This window comes from Prionailurus bengalensis, chromosome A2, assembly GCF_016509475.1.
Source record: "Prionailurus bengalensis isolate Pbe53 chromosome A2, Fcat_Pben_1.1_paternal_pri, whole genome shotgun sequence".
NCBI classification, from domain to species: Eukaryota; Metazoa; Chordata; class Mammalia; order Carnivora; family Felidae; genus Prionailurus; species Prionailurus bengalensis.
In genome coordinates this window covers 95,206,524-95,224,722 of record NC_057348.1, presented here as the reverse complement: position 1 = coordinate 95,224,722, position 18,199 = coordinate 95,206,524, and the positions used below count along the sequence as shown (strand labels likewise).

General features: G+C 42.2%; 1 protein-coding gene across 2 annotated transcripts in view; it reads left to right on the top strand.

Annotated features, from left to right (window-relative positions):
* The first annotated feature begins 4,330 nt into the window (after positions 1-4,330).
* LOC122487873 (protein lifeguard 1-like) overlaps positions 4,331-18,199 on the top strand; it is a 31,092-nt gene continuing 17,223 nt past the window's right edge. The window contains exons 1-3 of one of the 2 annotated variants that reach the window (XM_043588842.1): positions 4,331-4,436; positions 4,577-4,701; positions 7,910-8,178. In XM_043588842.1, the coding sequence (XP_043444777.1) occupies positions 7,914-8,178 (265 nt within the window). In that variant the 5' untranslated portion in view covers positions 4,331-4,436; positions 4,577-4,701; positions 7,910-7,913. Of the gene's footprint in view, positions 4,437-4,562; positions 4,702-7,909; positions 8,179-18,199 lie in introns of both variants that reach the window. The other variant, XM_043588841.1, reaches the window with a different exon arrangement.

The window sequence follows — 18,199 nt, the reverse complement described above, 5'->3', positions numbered from 1 at the left end:
GTTTGGCTCCGCAGAAGCACAGAGTTGGGTGTTTGCGCGGAGCAAGCAAGTTCCCTGGCAGGAACTGGTTCCCTTTGGGATTTTGGCTGGGGGATGGGCGAGCGCCTTTGTTCCCCACCAAACTGAGCTCTGTCGTCCCGGGCTCAGCAACTCTCCCTCCGTTTGTCCTCCAGCCTTCCCGCTTTCCGAGCAGAGCTGTTAACTTATGACCTCCCAGATGCTAAGTCCCACTTGCTGTCGGAACACACTCTGTCTGGCCCCTCCGCTTTTGCCAGCCAGACTCGGGGGCTCTGCTTGGCCAAGAGGCTGCCCCTCCGCCCCGGCTCCCTCCCACCAGTCCGTGCAGCGCGCACCGCCTCTCCGCCCTTCCTACCCTCTTCCGTGGGCCTCTCATCTGTGCTTGGCTCCGGAGACTCCGTTCTGCTAGTCTTCTGGCGGTTTTCTGGGTTATTTAGGCAGGTGTAGGTAGAATCTAAGTGATCAGCAGGATGCGCGGTGAGCCCAGCATCCTCCTACGCCGCCATCTTCTCCACCCACATTTTCTGAAATACATTTTAAAGCCTACAATGTCAAGCATGTGTTCATTAGCCGTTGGGTGTTGATGTCGTCACATGCCCTGTAGCCTCTGATCTTGAGCACTCCACTGAAAGCATGAGAGTGGAAAGGCAAATAACTGGCTTGGCTTTGTTGGAAACACTTTTGACCAGGAGGACGTTCAGAAAGGGTCTTGGGGCCTCCCTGGGCCACACTGGCAAACAGCTGACCTAGTATGAGGGCATTATGACAAGCCAGCCCCCTTCTTATTAATATTGCTAGTCAAACAGGCTTCACCAGGTAAAGGGGTCTCTGCTTTTCAGCCTCACTTCATAGTGTAGTGGTTGCATACCTGTCTTCAAGATCTTGGGTTTTCTAGGCTTGATATACTTGGAGAGATCTCAGTGAGTATGTTGGTGGCATCTCCCAAGGAGAAAAAGAAGAAAACTATACTGAAAGGCTATGATAATACAAAATCTCATTTAGTGCTTATGACAACCCTGAAAGGAGTTATTATCCCTATTTTATTGTTAACTGATGATTAATGGAGGACCATGATTTGGACCCGCTGCAGGCACATAGCCTCTGCTCTGGCACCACATCTGGAAAGACCTTCAAAGCAGGCTGTGGCTCAGGCATTCTTGCTCTGAGTCTAGGTTTCCCAATAGTAGAACAAACTATTAACTACTTTCCAGGACCGTTCTGGGGATTAAGACCAAGTGTAAAAATGGTTGAGAAAAATAGGTAAGGACTAATGTCTCCTCATTTTAGAATAGTGCATTCTGTGAAGGGCACCTAGGTGGTAAATTTCATGCCCCCTAATGCATCTCTCCGTCTCCTGATGTACTTCTCTTTGCAGTTCATCTGCAGATTACTCCCTCTCTTTCACTGAGAACCTTGACCCCTGGATCACCAGCTTCCTCTCCACCATAGGACACCATCCTGGGTTGGGTCAACATCCACATGTGTGAAAACACCCAACACTGTTTCCACCATTCCTCCTCAGCCCATATCTCCATCTCCTGTTTTTGTCAGCTCCTACAGCTCCTGGTCATCTCCTTCTGAGATCATCAGGAAGAACTACATTTCCCTCCCTTTTATCACAAAGTAACTCTGGCCACCAAATCAAGAAATAGAACATTACCACCATGAAAGCCCCTACTTGCCCCTTATCCAGAAATAACCAGGGTATTGGCCTCAGACACCATAGATTTTGTAGATTCCTCTTGTTGGGTTAAGAAAGTTGCCTTCTGGTTCTACTTTCATCAGAAATGTATACAGTTTTATCAAATAGTTTTCTCTATGAGATGATCACAATGTTTTTTCTTCTTTATCAATGTGTGGATAACACGGGTAGATTTCTGAATGTTAAACTAACATTACAACTCCTGGAATGAATCCAACTTGGTTGTGATACACCATCCTTTTCACATATTGCTGGATTTGGTTCAGTAATATTTTTCAAATTTTGTGTGTATGTTCATGAGATGGGCTTATAATTTCCTTTCTTGTAATATCTTTGTCAAATTTTTGCATCAAGATTATGTTGGCCAAAGTAAGGACTTAGGATTTCATTCTGAGTGACACATGACTATTTGAGGCTCTTCTATGTGCTTATATGAAGATAAAGGAAAGAAAGCAATTTATAAAACAGTGTATAAAATATGATAATTTTGCATACATTTGAAAGCTATATGTGTGTGATGAGTATTTGTGTTAGTCATTTAGAAAGAAAACTTGTCAGTTGATGGTAACAGAATTAGTGAGGGAGACTTTCACGTTTCATTTTGCATTGTTTGAATTCTTTTCACCACATCGTGTGTTCCTTTTATTTTATTTTTTTATTAAAAACCTTTTTTAATGTTTATTTTTCAGAGAGCGAGACAGAGCATGAGCAGGGAGGGTAGAGAGAAAGGGAGACACAGAATTCGAAGCAGACTCCAGACTCTGAGCTGTCAGCACAGAGCCCAATGTGGGGCTCAAACCCACAAACTGCGAGATCATGATCTGAGCCAAAGTCGTATGCTTAACCTACTGAGCCACCCAGGCACCCATGTTCCTTTTCTTTTAAAAACAGAGAAAGTATCAAATGGGAAAAAAGGAAACACAGGCAGTTTTTCAGTCCTTAAAATCCTCTCCCAGCTGGAGATAGTGTGCAGTGGATTGGGTCTAGTTCAAGGACTGGCAGCCGGATCTCCTCCTGTGGCTCAGGTCATTGTCTGTAAAGCAAGGATGGTATTGCTCACCTTAGGGCTGTGTGAAGATTTGATCAGTTCTTGTACTTGGTTCGTAGTTCTAAGTCAATAAGTGGGGCTTCTCCCCCAAGCAGCAAAGCTGTCAGTCCTGTGCAGATGTACTAAAGTGTAACAGAGTGGTGTGCTGTGAGGACAAACTGGGCTGCTAGGCAGAGAAGGTGATGCGGTCAGGGGTGGAGAGACAAGTCAGGAGGTGAGGGAAATGGGTGGGAGAAAAGAACTCAGGAAGGCAACTCGATGTAGGCTGTGACCCAATCCCCTGCTTCCTCACGGGTGCCTCAGTAAGAGCAAGAGCCACAATTGGCCAGGCTTGGCTCCCTGAGCTGCTAGAGGAGAGGTCTGAGACTGAAACAAAGACAGAGAGAGACAACCAGCCTGAACCCAAGCGAAGGGTTCAGTTGTTGCCCACAGAGACAAGTTGTACCTACGGGGATGCTTGAGAAAATTCTGTTCATGGTGTGTGTGTGTGTGTGTGTGTGTGTGAGAGAGAGAGAGAGAGAGAGAGAGAGAGAGAGAGAGAGAGAGAGAGAGAGAGAGAAAGAGAGAGCTTTGAAGAGAGAAATAAATACTTCCTAAGGTCTTAAAGTTAACACTAAGGGAAAGGAATAAAGCTTAATTCCCCAGGGAATTATCAGTGTTGACAGTCTAATTTGCATGGTTCATTAATTTAAAGTCTTAAAATTAAAAAAAAAGAGAGAGAAGATGCATAAAATATATCACAGGTTGGTTTCAAAGAGAATGCTATTCATCCCAGTGAATACGGGCAGCGTGGAACTCCTTGACCACTCATACCTTTGTCCTTTACATCTCAGATGCAGAGCACCTGAGTCCCCACTTACTTACCTCAAAGGAGGATAATAAGAGCATATACTTCACAGGGTCAATGTGAGCATTCAGTGAGTGAGTACATGTGAGACTGTAAACAACTTCTGCATCTGATAAGTGCCCAATTTATTAATGTTGATTCTGAGGCCAATAAGAAAGGAGGAGGAGGAGGAGGAGGAGGAGGAGGAGGAGGAGGAGGAGAAAGAGGAAGAGGAGGAGGAGGGGGAAGGATTTCTTTTGACCAGGTTGGTCAAGGCATTAGTTCTACTCCCCCCTGACATGTAACCTTGGGAAAACATAGTTAACTCAAGTTGTCAACTGACGACAAACTAGGGAGAGAGATTGTGGACGAGACAGAGATGGTGCAGGAGAGGAGAGCCTAGGCAGATACTCTTGCTGACCTTTCCCTTTGTCATCCTCAGGAGAGGCATCCTGATGTCCACATTCCCCCACAGACACACCTTCCGTGTCATAACCTAATACAGTTGTACGTGTGTCCCATGGCTCCCACCCCCGCGCCTGGAAGCCTTGGACCAAGGTTTTAGGACTCTCCTTCACCTGTAGTTAGTTTTGGAGGTTCAGGGGTAGGGCCTCATTGAGACTCAGGACACAGCACATCAGCCATGACCCTTTAACCACTGTGAGTCTAAGCACAGACTTGATTCAGAGCCCCTCTCCTAGGCAGCAGGGACTCTGTCCCACCCCAGGCTCCAACTGCCACTCCCCTAACTGTCACTCAGAACTTCCCTTCTCAGCCTCAGGGTCTGCCTATCCTTTGGATGACCTCTGGTTTAGGAGACAAGAAAGCTTTCTGAGGACCAGGTGAATGCCTTGTTCTAAGATTAAGGCACGGCTGACTGTAGTTTCAGGAGAAGAGCTCAGCTGCCTTTGATCTTTGTTAGTTTGTTTTTGTTTTCAAGTGCTTTGAAACTCTTGCTACCTCCCCAGCTTTTTATTTGCAGGACTGCCTGGGAGGAAACCAGCTCGGGTATTGAAGCAGCTTTCAGCGCTTGTGGGAGGACCGTTTTTCTCAGAGGAGCTCCAGACTTTATCAACACAGAGAAGTCTTTCTTTTTCTCTTAAAAAGGTAAATATCTTTTTTTATATAAATAATAAATGCTCATTATAAAAATTCATACAACTCAGAGTGTATTCCCCAACTCTGCTCTGTTAGAGATAAACATACTAACAGTTTGTAGTATATGTTTTCAGTCTCTGGAAATTGTGCGTGTGGTGTATATAATTCAAAAGTGTATCGTAGTGAACTTATGGCATGAATCCATATATATCTACCTTTTCTTTGCCAAAATCAATCTAACCATTTCCTTAATGGCTGATATTTAGTCTGTTTTAAAATTTGGGGCAATAACAGTGAATAAGGTAATGAGCTCCCTTATACCTGTATCATTGCCTGTTCAGATATTTTTACGGGATAACCTCCTGAAAATGTAATTGTTGGGCATTTTGAATCTGATGCTGCCAAATTACTACAAGAAAAAGCTTTACATAGCTGCCAACTCCCTGAGGTTATCTCAGGGCTGACTTCACCACTGGGCACAATAGGCATGTTGCCTAGGGCCCACTGTCCTTTTAGGGGTCATGAAAAAATTTTAATTTCTTTTAAAATCAGAAAAAAAAATGAATAAATAGTATACAATTAATCCATCCTGGATTGTACTTTTTTTACACTAGTGCAGTCATAAAATGTATATTTTAATATTTTTTGTGTGGAGGGGGATCCCCAAAAGCAAATGCACGTAGGACCCCCACAAGTCGTAATGTGGCCCTAGGTTATCCATTTTTTCTATACCCTCGTGACTCTGCGATTTATCTTTTTAGTTTTCACCGGTCTTTTATACAAAAAACAAAAACCACAATTGTTTTTACTTGAAGACTGTTCACAGTTGTTTTTACTTGCACTTCTTTGGATATTTGTGAGGGATTATCTCCTAAGTTCACTGACCATGTAACTTTCCTTTATGAATTTCCTATTTATATTCTTTTCTCATCTTTCTGTTGAATTGCTCATCTTTTTCTTGTTAGAAACTTTTCACAGTAAACATTGCAAATTTTATTTTCACAATTTTGCATTTCAGACTTATTGGTATCTTTTTATAATGATATTTTAAATGTTTTTGTACCCCAGATTTAGCAAGCCTTTCTTTTATGGTATCATTCTTCCAAAGGCCTACGAAGATTTTTTTTGATATTTTCTTATAGAATATCTATGGCTATTAGATATTCTATATTTTATGAGAGATTATAATATCTTTAATTCATCTGGAATACATTTTTGTAAAAGATGTGAAATGGTTCTTAACTTTGTTTTCCATGCATAGCTAATTGTTCCAACACCATGGGACAATAATTTCAAACTCCACCTTCATCAGATTTTAAATTCTCATATATACATGGGTCTATTTCTTACATGTCTTCCATTCCATCAGTGCATTTATCTATTGACGTGCTAGCACCACACTTTTAATTCTATAGCTTCATGATATTTTGGTGTTTGATAAGGTAAATCGCTACTCCCCACCTCCCCATAATCCTTCTCTTTCAATTTTTTTGATTATTCTCATATATTTACTCTTTCTGATGAATTCTAGAGTTAACGTTTTCAAGTACTAAAAAAAAAAATCCCAATGAATTTTGTAAAATTTAGAGATTAATTTGAAGAGAAGGACATCTTTACAAAACAGAATCTGTCTGTCCAAGAGTGTGGTGTTCTGTTCAGACCTTCTGTTTATGCCATTCCCAGTTGGTCTATGGTTTGCCCAATCCCTGGCCCTCTCAACAATCTCCTCAGACTTTGTGGGGCAGAAGGCCAGCAGCAGGGGCTTGTCTGAGTCTTCATGTCCTCCTGAAGTTAATGGTGGGGGGCCTTTATTTGCCACTTTTGGTTCATTTAGTACTGGTTTTCTAAGAACTGTGTTCTGCTCTAAAGCACTGTGGCAGAGCCACCGTAATCTCTTACCTGGATTTCTGGTCTCTTTGCTTCTGTTTTTGCTTATTCTGGCTCTTTCTCCACACTGTGCCTAGTGCAACCTTTCTAGTCAGATCCCCATGGTGCCCTGCTAGAGAAGCTTCAGTAATTCCTCATTGTATTAGTTGTCTATGGCTGCTGTAACAAATTACTATAAACATGATGCCTTAAAACAATACATATTTTCATCTTACAGTCCTGCAAATCAGAAGTCCAAAATCAGCCTCATTGGGCTAAAACCAAAGTGTCAGCATTCCTTTCTGGAGATGCTAGGGGAGAATAAATGTATTCCTTGTCTTTTCCAACTTCCAGAGACCTCCTGCATTCCTTGGCTCTTGGCCCCTCCCTCCATCTTCCAAGACAGCAACTCTATTACTCTGACCTCTGCTCCTGTGGTCACATCTCCTGTGACTCTGATCCTCCAGCCTCCCTCTTATAGGTATAATCCTAAGGATGCTTGTGATTCAGCTGGGTCCTCCAGATAACCCTGGATCACATCCCTACATCAGAATCCTTAACTTACATCTGCAATGTTCTCTTTGCTATGGGAGGTAGCATTTGCCAGTTCCAGAGATTAGGATGTGCACCTCTTTGGGGGTGGGGGCATTTATTCTGCCTACCACAGTCATTACCTTCAGGATGAATTTGGCTTGCCAGCCCCTCACTGACCTGCCCTAACTAGTCCTCTGTTTAACCTCATTCTGCTTTGGAACCTGACCTCTCTGCTGCTTCCAGTTCTGGTCCAGGCTGATGCCCCTGCCTTTCCCCACCTCTTACTCCTACTCATCTTCCAACTTTGGCTTAAACTTCACTTTCTCTGGAAGCTTTTGACAACCTCTTCTACTTCCTGCATATTCCTCCAGATTTCATTGGGGGTTCTCATATCATCCATTGTTCCTGACCCTGCTTATTTTGCCTTTTATATATGTGTTTTTTAATATGAAGTTTATTGTCAAATTTTGCCTTTTATATTGTTTGGTTATCTTCTCTTCCAAAATATAAGCACTTTGAGGGGAGAGGTGATGAGGACAGCTGCACACTTGGCATATAAGAGGGAGATTATTAAGTCTTTGCTGAATGAATTTATAAACATTAATTTTATAATAGAATGCAAGTTATTTTACTCTATAGACCTCATCTTAAAAGTATTCATCATTCATCCAATAAATATTTGTTAAGTACTGACTTGGTAAGTACTGAGCTAAGGCAGTTAAAATTAAGAAAAAAAATTCCTTGAATGGTATGAGGATGCTAAGGTTGTAGTGGGTTCATGAGCACAAGGACTTAAATAATGATTTTCGTCCTTCAGGAAAATGGACTTGGAGGTCAGTGAACCAATAGACTTTAGTTCTGGAGATCATCAGCGTCTGGTTCGGAAAGCAGTAGATAGTAACGTCCAGACCAAGTCTAGTGCCTCCACAAGTTCACCTTCATCTGAGCCACAAAGAAATCATGGAGAACCACATGCAAAGACTAGAGAGCCCATGGATAGCTATGTGGTACAGATTTCAGAGGATACCACCCCAGAGTTCAGCAATACTTTAAGCCATCCGTTCTCAGATTCATCAATCCGCAGAGGTAAGAATAAAGAAATTAACTTTTTGGAACAGAACAGCAAGTGTTCTCTTAAAATGTTTCCAGAGTGGACTGTTAGAAGACTTAACTTTGCCTTTACTGTTTCCAAGTCATACTTTACCATGAAGCATGATGTAGGGCCATGATGTAGATGGCCCCAGAGTGGTCCAAGGCATTCAGAAGTTCATCACAAACATATTATGGGGAATAACTTGTGGTTCCCTTAGGATATATGAATTACTCATTGATTGTGGAATGTTGTTACCTACATACAACGTGATGCCATGATCTTGTCTTAAGTTTTAAAGCGTACTAATTCAGTGCCCTAGACATTAATTTTGTATAGGAAGTATATTCAGCTGTGAGCAACAGGAACCTAAAACACTATGGCTTAAATAAATATTTCTTTTCTCTTTCATGAAATGGGAAATTTGAAGGTAGGCAGTTCAAGGCAAATGCTGCAGGTCCCCAATGATCACTTTGTCACACTTAGACCTTCTTAGGGCCTAGACAACTTAAAGGTGGGCTGTGAACTTTGAATCCCATTGCCGACTCCCTGTGGCCCTCACCCCCCATCTTGTGGCTGGAAAGATGCCTTTTGGAGCTCTGGCCTTCCAGATAGGGAAAGGCAAGGGCAAAGAAAGGCCATGGCTGGTCTGCTGCCTTGACAACCGCAAGAGGTGCCATTCATGGGTCTCAGATGTCCTGAGAGTTAGCCAAATCTGACCTCTATTGAGAGGCTTTCCCAGAAACCACACCCACGAATTTCCAATCTCCTGTCATTGACCCTACCAGGATCATGTGGCCACCTCCACGTGTAGGTCTTCAGTTGGGCCCATTGCCATCTTTAACAAGATTTGGGGTGGATAGTGATGGAGCCAGGGAGAATGGATGTCACTAAGCAACTAGTCACCTCTGCCACGGGTACCAATCTTTCATCACCAGGTGTTGTGCAAGAGGAATATTTTTGCATTGGGTCCTTACAACAACCCTGTGAATGAAGTCATTGTAGTGTTATTTAACAGATGAGGGAATCAGGTTTAAGGGATTATATTGAAAACATATGTAAAGCCTCCACACCACTGTTAGAGTTAATCATTTGCCTCTCCTGGAGGGCAGAGGCTGGGGCCTTTCCCACTTAAAAAAAAAAATTATATGGTATATTGACAGCACTATGGAAACAAAGGAAAAATATAGCAGGGTAATGGATTAAAAGTTATGGTAGGGGTGCCTGGGAGGTTCAGTAGGTTGAGCATCCGATTTTGGTTCAGGCCATTATCTCATGGTTCGTGGGTCAAGCCCCACTTAGGGCTCTGTGCTGACAGCTCAGAGTCTGAAGCCTCCTTCAGATTCTGTGTCTCACTCTCTGTCTGCCCCTTCCCTGCTCATGCTCTGTGTCTCTCACTCTCAAAAATAAATAAACATTAAAAAAAAAAAAGTTATGGGGCTGGGGGGCTATAATTTTTTAAAGCAGCTTTATACAATTTCTATATCATAAATTCACTCCTTTTAAATGTACAATTCAATGATTTTTAGCATATTTACAGTTGTGCAACCACAAAAAGAAACCGATATCCATTAGCAGTCAGTCACCCCTCATCCCATCCTCCCCCTGGCCTCTGACAAACCACTAACCTACTTTCTGTCTCTATGAATTTTTGTATTCTGGATATTTCATATAAATGGGATCCTACAGTATGTGATCTTCTGTGATTGCCTTGTGCTTAGCATAATGTGTTCAGGGTTCACCCATGTTGTAGTACATGTCACTACTTCCTTCTCTATGATCATATAGTAGTCTATGGCTTGGATAGAACACATTGTGGTTATTTTGTAGCAGGATTCTCACACAGAGAGTCCTGACCCTGAGGCTTTTCTTTCTAGGAAGCAACTTTATTCCTGCCAGCACCACTCAGTTGTGTTCTAACCCGAAGAAATGAGCCCTGAACGCCACGTGGAGTAGTTTTTTTCTATGTATTTTTTACTTCTTTGTCTCCCATATATGGTAAAACACAAACATGCAGTCTGATTAAGTGGTCTCATGTTACAAGGTCCTGAGGGATGTTGTCAGGTAAGCGAAGAGCAGGGTTGCCTTGAGGTTTTTATTTTTTTCTTTCCTTAGGGAGGGGACCCTACCACATTCCCCCCTTTGATGCTCAGACCCCTCTATTTAGGGTCAAAGAGCATCATCTTGGTTTAGAGGTTTATATAGGCTGTCCTTCCACATATCTAGTATATAGTCCACCTGGGGCCCGCCATTTGATAGCTGCGTTGATGTTGTCCCAGGCCTCTCAGAGATGAGAGAAGTTAGACAAGGAGTGGGGATCTGGCTCAAGGTGATCTGGGTCCCCCACCATTGGGTTTTTCAGGCAGTTGAGTTAGAAAATGTTTGGCCTAGGCATGTTAAGTTTTTAACAGAGATGACGATGAGCTTTTTTCACACTAAGCAAGACAGGTTTTTTTCAATAATTGACCTTTTGAGAAGCCAAACCCTGATAGTAGGACTGGGGTACCTTGTTTTTACTATAAGTTTGTGGGGATCTAACTTTTTTAGTCTTTTATGGCCTTTGTTTCGCCATGTTGGTACCAACGAAGTATCCTATCCACAAAAGGAAGGTGAGTGTTAACAGAAACACATTTATCACATTTATCACATTACTTATCACATTTTTAGCTGGCCAGAGCGGCCTCAGCCCATCCTATAGCAAAGAGTAGAGCAAGAATCATAATAATAGAAGCAAGGTGTGACAGTGCATCACAGTAAGGAAACATATAGAAAATAAGGACAGTCTTTTGTTTCACTGGACTGTTGATTCCTCAGGCTTTTGCCCTGGGTAGATTAGTCAGCTTCTGGAGTGACTAAAGCGGGGCTGCAGTCTCCTGGAGCCTCTGGAGTTGCAGACCGCTTCTTCCATATGGTGAGCTTGCACAGCATTGATAGATCAGGAATGCACTCCCGGTTTCGAGATTCCAGCTTCACTCTGCTGTAGTGAATCCAGGGACCCACTTCAGCGATCTGTACTGCAGTAGGGGTGAACAAAATGACAGTGAATGTGCCCCTCCAGAGGGGTTTTAGGGGCTGGACATTTCATTCCTTTATCCATGTTGCATCTCCTGGTTAAAAGGGGTGAGTGTCTGTGGTCAGATTCACATGTAATCGCTCCCTGACCCAGTGGTCTAAGGTGGTTAAGGTAAACCCAAGGGCCCGCATCTGTTGTCTTAGGGTTATATTGTCTGTCTCATTTAGATCCCCCTGCCTTATGCCCTTGATAATGGGGGGAGGGCACCTATAAAGGATTTTATAAAGGGAGAACCCCATCTGCTTCTTTAGCCTCCCATTGCAGCCGCAGTCTGCCTCCCTGGATGGCCCTTATATTTCCCTCCCTAATGTAACCCTTTCCCTATTTATTTCTCCCCTCGAACAGGGCCTGTCACTGCTGTTAGGGAACAGGGGCGATAACTGTTCTGGCTTCTCCAAGCTGGTAAGGGATGGTGTAGGGGTATAGCAGTTAGAGTCTACCCATGGGTCAGTCAAGTGGCCCACAGTGTGGTTTTACAGGAAGGCTGGCAGGCATGAGGTGGCATAAACATTAGCAGACACAAAGAGAAAAACACAAAGTAAAGATTATACTGACCAATAAGATGGCATCTTAATGTCTACAGTTTCCAAATCTGTCAAATAATCTAGGAGAGACCCTGACTTTGTAAACAATATATGTCAGGGAATCTCTCATAACCCAAGTGATGGAGAAGCAGGAGCAGTAAGTAATCAATGGTGGCTCTATTTCCAAGACTTTGGCCCTAACTGAATTAAAAAAAATTTTTTTTTAAGTATCTAATGCTTGTAAGGTGTTACTTAGAGTTTTGCTGAGTATACGCAGTTTGTTTTATTTTGAGTTGTAAAACTTTTTCAAGAGCCAGGAGTTCTAGAGAAAGAGTCAAGGTAGCCATTTACCATTATTAATTTGTAAATTTTCAGTTAAGCCAAACCTGGGTATTATTTTATAAAGCAGAATTTTTATTACTTTTTATCCCTTTCTATCTTGTAGGGGAAAGCCTTTACCCAACTAGTAAAAGTATTAACCCCCACAAACAGATACTGGAATTTTTTTTTTTTTTTTTTTTTTTTTTACTTTGGCATCTGAGTGAGACCTTATTGTTAGTCTTTCCTGGATAGTCTCCAGTTCCTTGATTGTCTGGGAGAGCAAGTTTGTGGTTGAAAGGATTGTTTTTAAGACATACTTTACAGCCTGAAACTACTTGCAGAATTCTCTTTGACAAGTTTTTTCAAGTAAACATCCTTTGGGCCATTTGATAAGTTTTGCCCCTCCCTAAATGAAAGGCCTGGTGCTGTATTTTAATAATCTTTTGCTCTGTGAGCATGGTAACAGTAATTGCCCTGCTCTGTTTGTAACCATTCCAAGGACTGGAGACAGTGTCTAGAAGTCAGACCCGAGTTTATTTGGGGGGGGGGGGTGCAGAGAGTAGGTGGGATTGAGTCTCCTTTAATAATTCATATAGGAGCAAACTATTTTCCTGAATCCTGTTATCTATAGCCTACAATATCCAGTAATTTTCGAAAGCTCACATAATTGTTGATCTGTTTGTAGTTAGTAGCACCCTAGTCTCTAATTTACTTATAATGTCCCTTTCTAGCTATGGAGTAAGGCTCTCTGGCATTATGAGAAAAGAATGAGAAGAAATTAGATTTCCCCATCTACATCCCAGGGGCTGAGAGAAAAATTTAGTTAGAAGTTTTCCAGAGGTCACGTTTGGGTAGTTGGCCTGGAGTGGAAAGGAGGACAGAAAAGGTAGCTCTGGTGTTAAGAAGGAAATCAACCAGTTTTCCTTCTATATTTAGAGTTACCCAAGGCTCTGGGTTTCTGATAGACAGTTGGTTTAGGGGAGCCAATGTGAAGAGCCCCAGGCCCTGGTTACTCCCTTCCAGGGACATTGGTTATCTGAGCCCTCACAGATAGAGGTCCCCGAGGACATTCAGATCTCCAGTGATTGTTTCTATACAAGGGGCATGGCTTATGGGGTTTTCATTTTGGTTGTCCCCTCTGAGGATGTTCTCATTTTAGTGCTCTGAACGGCCATATAAATGGCACTTGGTGCCAGGACCACAGGAAGTCCAGTCTGACATAGTACATAAGGCCACAACTAAGGCCTCAGACTTTTTTTTTTTTTTTTCCGTCCTCCTTTTCTGTTTTGTTTGTAATATACCCAATTGGCAGCTCATAAGAGCTCCTCCAAGGATCCCTTCAAGGCCAACAGCCAATTTTTGCATTTTCTCTGAATATCTAGGGCTGATTGACAAATTTGTCCTTTAAAATCATTTCAGCCTTAGGAGTGTCAGGGGAGATAGCCATATATTTGATGAGAGCCTCCCTCAACCTCTCCAGGAAGGCCATTGGGCTCCCATTTTGTGTTTGTAAAACAGTGGCTAATTTAGCATAATTTAAAAGCTAGATTTCCTTAAATTTTTTTTTCTCAAAACATCTATCTCATTAAGAGTCTGATTTAACAAAAGCATTGTATCTTTCCAGGTCAACTCAAAAAAATATGTAATATTCTGGAAAGGCTTTATATGCTTATCTGATCAGAAAATTTACCTAGATCTCCTATTATCTGTCTTAAACCTTGTAATGTAAACGTTTTTTCTTCTGGCATTCTAGCTTCCTGTAAGAAAAACATGCCTGTTACATTACAGGGAGGGCCTGGATAAGGTGGGTAGCAGGGAGCAGAATTGTATTTTTTTTTGATAGATAGATAGATAGATAGATAGATAAAGGACCTGAAGAGGAGGAGGTTGAGGTGGAAGACTTCCCTTCCTCCTTCTCTAGGTCTGTTTTGGGTACAGGTAAGGGGCCCTTAATTGTTTCCCCTCCTGATTGCTGGACTTTAGAAAGGGTTGTCATTAAATTAGGATCCACCTATATATATATATATAATGTGTGTGCTTATATATATGCTTTTATATATATGCTTATATATATATATACATACATAAGATTTTTTTCTTAAGGCCCAAAAACAATGAACATAAGGGAATCCTCCCCATTTCCCTTCACATTTGTAAAACATGTCCAATTGTAGGGTTGTATTGTCATTGATATTTTCCTCTGGTGTCCAGGTTCCCTTTTCCAATTTGTATTGCGGCCAAGCCTTGGTGCAAAAGAAAATGAATCATAATGCATTCCAAAGGAGTAATGGCCTTGGTTGGGGAATTACCCATCTATGGGAAAAAGGAAGAAAGTTGTCCCTTATCTCAATTTTCTATAGCTGGCCAGGAGAAACCTCATCTCCCTGGCCTCTTGTTTTGGCTGGCTATGCGACTGGCAGCCAAAAGCCCTGTCAGGCTTGTGAGGTGCTGGGAGTAGTCATTCTTACCCGGGCTTGACCTTACCTCTGAGAGCTGGCCTGGTCTTTCCAGTTTTTGTTTTGTTTTGTCTTGTCTTTTTGTTTGTTTGTTTGTTTGTTTTTACCCCTCTGTTTCCCACCTGTAGGACCTTGGGAGTATGGACTGTGACTAAGCAAGACTTTCCTGGTTGCCATAGGATGCACTAATTTTATTTTGGCCCAACAGTAACTTACATATTGATCATTGGCCATTGAGGGAAGGAGTTAAAGAGCCAAAGTCAAGGTCTATTCCCCTGCCTTTTTCAACAACGCCCACATAAATATGTTTCAGTCATGTAGAAATCCATTTTTGGCATACAGTGGGCTACGTTTAGTAAAATGGCTCTCATGTATCTTAGTAAAAGCCCTTTGTATATTATCTATCCCTCATATGGCAGAGGCATCCATTCCTCTGCTAAATAGGAACAACACAAATATGAAGGATTTGGAGGACCGCACTAAGGGTATTGTCATCATTTTCCCAGCCTTTGGATCAAAGGAGGAAGAATTTTAATCTCAACCCTGTGTACTTTTAAAATCCATTTATTTTAACCTTAGTCCATCCTGACCACACATAAAATTTCTTTTTAAATATTTTCCTTCACGAACATTCTACAATTTTTCCTTGCGTTTAGATTTTGTCCCAAGCCATTTCTCTCCAAATAACCAGTCTCATTTAGGACAAAATTACTTTCTTTTACCTTCAACAAAAATATATTTCCATTTCTTATATCTTTCTTTCATATCTACTACTTTCTACATAGAGAGTTGCTTTTCTTATTTTTATCAGTTTTAACTACATGTAGCAGAATTTTAACTCTTAGAAACCTTAGTCTTCAGTGAAAACTAAGTAGTAACCAATTGTGAACTCTATGTTACATCAGAATTTTTTTAAATGGCAAACTTATGAATCCATTAAGCACAAGGCATGTTTTTCAACAGTTCCAAATATGCTTTGTTTATTTCTGCAACAAGTCAGAAGCACAAACCTACATCTAGTAATTAGTGGTTTAGCCTCTTATCTCATTAGATATCGAATGAATTCAATCTCAATTTAGCATGCATGCAAGCAAAACTTTAACATTTTAGGTTACCAAAGACTTTAAAAGCTATCTTAACAATTACCCATGAAAACTTAAGAAACCAACAAAATTAACTGTCACTTTAAGTCATCCTTTTGTTAACAAATTGGAACAGAGATAACATGAGCTTATTTGACCCTCAGCAAATCAAGGTAGAATAAAAGTTTTTTCAATGTTGATAAACATCATCTATCTTAATATCTGTCTTAACAACAAACTTAAATTAGCTTAAACACTGAATACGTTTTACTTGAGTCCATGTAAAACAATTTGTTCCCCTTGGTTAATTTTTACCTGCAATGTTGGTGGGGAAATCTGACATCGGTGATCTTTGTTCCTGGACATCTAGGGTGGGAGGAGGAGCTGATGGTGCCCGAGGCATTGAGGAGCCAGTTGTGCCAGCCGCCCCCCAGGTGGTGCAGAAACAGGATCGGGGAAGGGAAGACAGAAGAGACAGGTGCCAGCGGAAGGCAGAGAAGAGAATTTCCAGTTTTAAATCTTGGCAGCTCAGACAGAGGAGCCGACTCCAGGTTTCTTTTGTTTTGTTTGCCACCAGTGGAACGAGACAGTCCATGTCAGTCCTGAGAAGACAGGGAATTTCCCCGAAACAAAAGGAGTTTTGGCAGCTGCTTGGGAATATTCCCTCAAGTCCCCGTTCTGAGGTAGAATAACCAGAGACAGTTGGCTCGAATTATAGTCGTTGACCAAGGAAATGAAGGAGACACAAGTCCCCATACACAGTCACACGGCGACTCCAACCTGTTGCCCAGCACCAACACCTTAGTGTTGCAGCTTCGTTCCTCGTCCCTTTTGGAACTACTAGTGGACCTCTGGGAGGTGATCAGGCTCCCCTTCTGCCTCTTACGGGCAGGTCTGCCAAAACGAACCTGGGTTCTTAGAAGGCTGATGGGGATCCCTGAGCCGGTTCCTGGGCCTCTTGGGTTCCATGAGCACATATGGGGCTTGTTGCCCTGGTGTGCCAGGAGGGCTGGTCTCCTGTGGATCAAGTGGTCTGCTGGCACCAGGTGAGTCTGCCTCTCCCGGCACCCCGAGGTTTGCAGCCCCGGTGGCAAAGGAGGTGGAAATGCACTGTCTGAATCCCAGACGAGCCCCCCAGTAATGTAGCAGGATTCTCGCACAGAGAGTCGTAACACCAAGGCTTTTCTTTCCAGGAAGCAACTTTATTCCTGCTGGCACCGCTCAGTTGGGTTCGTACCCAAAGAACTGAGCCCCGAACGCCACGTGGTGTAGTTTTCTATGTATTTTTTTACTTCGTCTCCCACATATGGTAACACACAAACATGTGGTCTGATGTTAAGTGGTCTCATTTTACAAGGTCTTGAGGGATGTTGTCAAGTAAGCAAATAGCAAGGTTGCCTTGAGGGTTTTTTTTTCCTTTCCTTAGGGAGGGGACCCTACCACAATTTATCCTGCAGTTGATAGATATTTGGGTTGTTTCTACTTTTTGGTTATTATGAATAATGCTGTGGTCAATATTCATATTTGAGTTTTTGTGTAGAGATACATCTTCATTTCTCTTGGGTAGATACCTAGGACTTGCTGAGCTATGTGGCAACTCTGTTTAACATTAAGAGGAACTGCCAGACTTTTCCAAAGTGACTGCATCATTTACATTCCAACCAGCAATGTATGAGGGTTCCTATTTCTCCCAAGTCCTTGTCAACACTTCTTATTGTCTATCTTTTTTTTAAAAAAAAATATTTATTTTGAGAGAGAGAGAGAGAGAGAGAGAAATCACCAATGGGGAGGGGCAAAGAGAGAGAGAATCCCAAGCAGGCTTCGTGCTGATAATGCAGAGCCCAACATGAGACTCGAACTCACAGACTGGACTGTGAGATCATGACCTGAGCCGAAATCAAGAGTTGGACACTCAACCAACTGAGCCACCCAGGCCCCCCTCCATCCATTTTAAACTAATAATTAGTTTTTGTGTATGTATGACCTAAGGAAGGATCCAATTCACCCTTTTGTATGTATTGTCCCCCTCTCTTTGCCCCTCCCTCCCTTCCTCCCCCCCCCCCCCCCGTCAAAAATAAAATAAACATTAAAAAAAAGCATTCCCTCCCAGTCCCTGAGACATAGTAGAGGTGAAATAAATGTTGATTACATGAATGTTTTAATGTAGGCAGCCCAAAATCGGGCACATACGTTCTGGTATTTTTATTAACATAGCTCAGTCCCATTTCTTTGTTGTCACCCTTCCTGTGCATAGAAACAACACAGCAAAACGGCACAGTTGACAGTCCTTTAAGTCATCTGTAAGCAGCACTCTGTTTTTTTTTTCTCCTTTTAAAATTGAGAGAAAGCTACAAAACCGTTCATTGTCATCCCCAGCACCATATTCAGAGCACTCCAGAAAAACCTGTGCAGTAGGAAGTTAGCAAAAGGAGGTGCCGACATGTTCTGTATTGTGCTTGGGAGTGCGGCTGGGAACCCCTTGGTCTTGTAATTCCTTGTTTTACCTGATGTCTGCTCAAGTAGAAGGGAAGGGAGTTGCTGAAGGCAGGAAGGCTGGCAAG